The following is a 5,813-nucleotide window of genomic DNA, read 5'->3' on the forward strand; positions in this document are numbered from 1 at the left end:
TATTATCTATTTCCAATAGTTTAATGCTATATCAGTAATTTCATCTTGAATTTCAAGATTTTTATTTTTATTTGATTTTTTTAAGGGTGAAAATGCTAATATGGCATTATACTATTGAAAAAGAGATATAGATGACGTGGCGTCACTGTTTCGTATAATCTTTTTCCTCGCGTCGTATCTTATATTTATGCCAGAATTGGAATAACATAGCAATAGCAATAAATAAATAGTGGCAAAATCACCTAGGTGGTTGTTTGTATTTCTTGAAAGAAAATGAAACTCAGAAATGCTCATACAACAATGGATTGGTATAGAGTAAACAATGCTTCTGTAATCCCTAATCCACAAAATGTATCATTCTCTTCTCCGAAACCAAGTTGTTCAATCCACGAGAGAAAAAAACAACTGGGGCTGAAAATGCGCCTCCATCTCCCTTATGCCGTGTTATCTTGGCCTGTGATCACAAGATGAATGGAAAGAGTTTTTGAGTTGAAGGACTTGCCTGTGCCTGTGATCACAAGGTGAATGGAAAGAGCCTCTGAGTTGAAGGAGTTGCCTGCGCCTGTGATCACAAGATGAATGGAAAGAGTTCTTGAGTTGAAGGACTTGCTTGCATAAAATTTTATCATACAACACTATTCATCCTCATTGCTTGGAACGGCGAAGGCAGTAAAAGGTTTTAGGGGCCTAAATTGAATCAAATTCGAAGGGGTGTATAATTTCATAATTTTCAAAAGGATTAAAAATCAATTTTACCATTTAAGGGAGGTTTGCCAACAATCTTTTTTCTTAAAATATACATGTTTAAGGTAGGTAAAAATGCTCATAGGTCAGGTTATTCACCTAAGCTTGAAGGTTCGTTTGAAAAATGGGCTAGGTAAAATTTAAAGTCTATTTTTTATAAGGTCGAGTTTTGGGTAAGATTTTTTTTGGCTCAGTCTAAATTTATTATGTTATAAAAAATACTATATTAATTATATATGTTAAAAAAACTTACCCAACTAAATAACCAACCCAAAATTTATTATATTTATGGTAATGTTTTTAATATAAATACTTTTTAATGTATTTTTAACTTGTTAAAAAAACTATCTTAGTCTTTTTTAGTGCATTTAGTGTATTATCTATTTTTTTTCAAAAATTATTTTTAAATAAAAATTAAAATTAAAAAAAAAATCAAATATGGCAGGTTGGACCTAGGTTTACCTTTTCTAAATTGCGTTAGGCTTGGATAAAAAGTAAGTCCATTTTTAGGGTTGGACTAGGCCCGAGCTTGAAAAAATAATCTAGATATCTTGCATGGGTCCGACCTGGCCCATGAGCACCTCTATAGATATGTATCGAACATGTATTTAAAACATCGAGTTTATCCATGTCAAACACATACTCGGATCGTATCTGACATTATGCACCATATGAAGGAAAAAGCAGTACCTTTTTTAAGTATTTCTTATGAAGTTTCATTGCCCCTATGCATGCTTTCTTGGCATCTAAGTTTCCAGTTATGTCATTCAGAATCTGGAAAGGTATCAAAGCAAGAAAACAACACAGGTAAAGCATTAAGACAAGTAGTACCGGGAAATAGATGTTAGTGTTAATCGATATCGAACGGAAGATGCGAATTCCGAACAAACAGTACTTATTTATCGAATGGTATTATTGTCGATAAACACTGCGAAAATGTAAGCTAACCTGAACTACATCGTCCAGACCGCGAGCTTCCTGCAGTAGCGTTGAGCTTTTATCTTTCAAGACACTGGCGACGAGGAAAACGGAAATGGGGAGATGAGCTTCAGGGTTTTTCACCTTCATATTTTCCCTCTCGTATTTCCCGCACCTTCGTGTCGATTTCTGTCTTAGTTTAGCACCTTCGGTTTTCTCCATATCCGAACCCGAATCTTCGTACTGGTAGAACATGTCCGGATCATATTCCAGAGCCCACATCATCTATAGAAAGCAATATTAGAACACGAATGCTAATGTTACTCAAACTGGAATGTGAGCAAAGCATTTAACATACCTCCCATAAGTACAAGGAATCGCAAAATGAGAACTCTCGACGAAATAACACCATTAGCATTCGGAAAGCAAAGAGATAATCACCTCCACCTAGCGTCTCTATTAACCAATGTAAGGAGGAAAACTATTAACAAATGTGCAAAAAGAAGTTATGTAAGTTTCGTGTCGTACCTAAGTGCTGATGAAGTTTCGGGTCGATAACTTGAGTTACCGTCGCCAAACTACAAAGCTGTGTTTCAACCCCGACTGAACTATCGGTGCACCGGAAATTTCCTCTCTTTAATAAGATTCAAAATATGAACACATATTGTAAGAAACCAGCAATAAAGCAGATGAGCACTGCAATGTCATATGGAAATTAAGTCAAAGAGAAAAAGCATAAGTACCAATCTACGCATTAAACGCTCGAAGCACCAAAATGCATCAGCTTCATCTTCAAGAAGCATAATCATCGGGGAACATAGGTCACTCATTCCTGCTCAACATTGTAAACAAAATTTAGAACACTCATCCTATAAAATCCGATTTGATTCGAAAAAATAGATCAAGTAATAACACTTATGAGGTAGTAACTACTTACCTTGACAGTAGCCAACATCAATATCTATCCAAGCATAAACAGAGAGAATATCCCATAGTTTCGCTAAATTCTCTTCCTTCTCGTAGAATACTAAAGTCCGGTCGGTCCGTCTCACATCCAGGCCTGACTCGAAATATGAATACGAGGAATGTCATTAAACTTGAAGAACTAAAAAAAAAAGTCTAAACTTATAAATTTCAAATTTTTGTCTAATATAACTTTAATCATCGTTAATGTATTAGAAAATAATGGATGAAAAAGTATTCGAAAGATCGAACCCTAATCTTACCTATTTGATGCAATGTAAGCAGCCATTGGATTACTTTATTGTCCAAAGGACCACGACTCGTTAGTTCCTTCACAATTTCTATAGTATTATCATCTGCGCTTAGAATAATTAATCACACATTAATAAATATTCCTTAAAATTGTATATTATTTGCATTAAATAAATTATTTATTGAATATTTGAATTTATAATATTTTTTTATAAATTTAAATATTCGTTATTTGAATAATATATCCAAGGATTCGTATTTAATCTATAACAGGTAATAATTGGAATATCTGGATCCATAAAATATCCATTTCTATCTTTAATATCATATTTATTTCAATTTGGTCCAACTATTTGTTTAAAAGGAAAAGTGAAGTGTGAGTGAGTGAGTGAGTTACCTTGACTTGTCTCCGCAAGTACTAAAGGGTCACTAATTGGCTGACCGTCTTCGGTTATTACAGGCGCTGTTATGTACTTGCCACTTCCAACGACGGGAAATATTTCACGACAATCACTCTTCATTTTTGCATATTGCTCCCTAAAAAAAAACCGACTTTCAAAATGCTCTGCCTTACAAGTTTTTGGTTAAAATATGTAATTAATCCCTGTATTTTGATAAAATCTGAGATTTGATCCTTATTTTTCAAATTCTACAAATTAAGTCCTACTCTTTTAATTTTAAAACCCTAATCTAATCATTAAAATCATAAGTTTTTCTTTTTCTTTTTCTTTTCAAAATTTATCAATAAAACATGTTGATTAGACTTCTCTCATTTGATGTGGCATATGGTTGAGGAAAAATAAACATGTTAAAAGTTGACAAATTTTAATAAAAACTAATACCAACGATTTATAATGATTGTACTTTCGGCTAAGGCAAAAATTCTTTTTAGGGGGCCAAAATTAATTTTTAATTTTTATGATAGTAAAAATTCAATCTCACCATTTGAATAGTTTATATATTTATAATTTTTAAAAAATTAAATCGAATTGTTATCATTTTTAGGAGGGTAAAGTGTAATTTTACCTTTATTAATTTAAAATTTTATAAAATTTAAAAGGCATAAATTAAAAATTTTCCATTTCAGAGGGGTCGGGGCCTTGACTATGCCCAAATTGTACTATGATTTTTTAAATTAAAAAAGCAGGAGAATTAGATTTTTAACTTTTAAAAGTACAAGGATTAAACCCCAAATTTTATCAACATACATGAACGAACTTCATATTTTAACCCGATTTTTTTTATTTAAACCGATTCGGTAAAATTTCAAATCAAGTTTAATTTATATAATAAGACATTAGTTTAATTTTAAAAAATTTCACTCGATTTAACTCAATAAAAAAAACATAACTTCCAAAAGATTGAATAGAAAAATAAAAGGAATGAAGAGAAGTGGAGTACCTTCGTTGCTGACGTATCTGATCCCTTTCCTCGTATGTGCTATCGGCATCAAAGCAACCAAGTAGAAACTCCCATACTTCTCCTCTAATTGTCGGATGGATCCCCTACATTTTCCAACCCATAAATTAAAACCATAAATAGAGCCAATCAAATTAGAGGATTTGGTTTTTATATTTTAATTTTTAATATATATATTTTTTATTTTTTTTCTAAAAATAGATAGGGTATTTAAAACTTAATCGTTATTTTTTAAATATGCTTCGTGTCAGATCTGAATAGACATTTAATATTCAAACCGATGGTTATGCCAACCCAAGAACACGATTGATTAGGGGTGAAGTCGAAAAATTATTTTGAAGGGATCGAAATTAAATTAAATTATTTATGAGAGCCAAAATACTTTTTTTTTCATTGTAAGCTTAAAATTTTATAATTTTTAGAAAAATTAAATCACAATTTTATCATTTAGGGTGTCAAAATGTAAATTTACAATGTACTAATTTTTTACTTTTTGAATTTTACATTTTAGGAGGCCAAGGCCTCTACTTGTCTTTTGAGCTAAATTTGATTAGCCTTAAAAAAAAGTCAAATAATTTTTTTAATGAAAATACTGACTAAAATCTTAATTATTTTAACGATGTTGGCGCGATAATTCACGTGAAAAATTTAACATTTTAGTTAGTATTTCCACTAAAAACAACAATTCGACTCATTTTAAAAGGTTGGGCCAACTTTAGTTTTAAAAAAGAATAAGGGTCAATTTGACAAAAAAAAATTGAAAACCATATGTGGCATTATGCCTTTGATATAATACTATGATAGTTTGAAAACCAATTAAGAAATTGAGGTATAGTTTAAGGACGATGGATGCAATTAGCCCATATGCATGTATGCATGATGAAGATCCACTCACCCCACGATGTATACGGTCTAGAGTTTTGGCAATATCCAAACGGCCATCTGGAGAAAATGCAGCTTTCCATCTCCTCACGCTTAGAGTTTTTCCAGGCTGCATCCATCACCATTATCAACTTCTTTTCCCCGTTTATTTCCAAAAAATTAATTAAAAAATAAAATAAAAACAAACCCTGATCTTAAATTTGGTGTTGGGGACATCAGTACACTCAGGTCGGACCTCATAATAAGAATCTGCAGGTTCTGCTGGAGCTCCCCACATTTATCAAATAAATATTTAAAAATAAAAATAAAAACTCTTTTTTTCCCCCTTTTTTGCACAAAAAAACTTCTTTCCACCAAAAGGTAAAACCTTTGAGTGGAAGAAGAAAAAAACCCAGAAAATTTGATAAAATGGAGAAGCCCAGGCAACTCTGCTTCCTCAAAAAGGGATTTTCATTCTTGGGCTGTTTTTAAATGCTTATTTTTGTAATTACAAACCGTTTTCCCTTCTTTTTCTCTGCTTCTTGTCTAAATTTAACCGCCAATTTCCCTGCTTTTTCTTATGTCCTAAATTTAAATCTCTTTTAATGTTTATTTTGACTTTTTAATTTGACATTTTCTTTATGTTGTTTTCTTTC

The 5,813-nt window shown here is 31.7% G+C and overlaps 1 protein-coding gene across 1 annotated transcript; it reads right to left on the minus strand.

The window, feature by feature from the left end:
- Window positions 1–230: 230 nt before the first annotated feature.
- On the minus strand, window positions 231–5,610 carry LOC105768252 (rab GTPase-activating protein 22). Its single transcript, XM_012588078.2, has 12 exons — window positions 5,366–5,610; window positions 5,192–5,287; window positions 4,279–4,382; window positions 3,275–3,414; window positions 2,889–2,981; window positions 2,600–2,722; window positions 2,406–2,494; window positions 2,191–2,296; window positions 2,021–2,118; window positions 1,693–1,947; window positions 1,435–1,518; window positions 231–562 (listed from the first exon to the last, which is right to left on the minus strand). The coding sequence occupies exons 1-12, from the start codon at window positions 5,453–5,455 to the stop codon at window positions 515–517; spliced, it is 1,326 nt and encodes a 441-aa protein (XP_012443532.1). The 5' UTR covers window positions 5,456–5,610; the 3' UTR covers window positions 231–514.
- Window positions 5,611–5,813: the final 203 nt, after the last annotated feature.

This window comes from Gossypium raimondii, chromosome 5 (genome assembly GCF_025698545.1).
Source record: "Gossypium raimondii isolate GPD5lz chromosome 5, ASM2569854v1, whole genome shotgun sequence".
NCBI lineage: Eukaryota > Viridiplantae > Streptophyta > Magnoliopsida > Malvales > Malvaceae > Gossypium > Gossypium raimondii.

Coding starts and splice junctions, on each gene's coding strand:
- LOC105768252 (XM_012588078.2), bottom strand. CDS start 5,455: ATGTGGGGAGCTCCAGCAGAACCTGCAGATTCTTATTATGAGGTCCGA. Junction 2,723..2,888: donor GCTTACATTGCATCAAATAG/GTAAGATTAGGG, acceptor ATTTCGAGTCAG/GCCTGGATGTGAGACGGACC. Junction 563..1,434: donor ATAAGAAATACTTAAAAAAG/GTACTGCTTTTT, acceptor TTGTGATCACAG/GCGCAGGCAACTCCTTCAAC.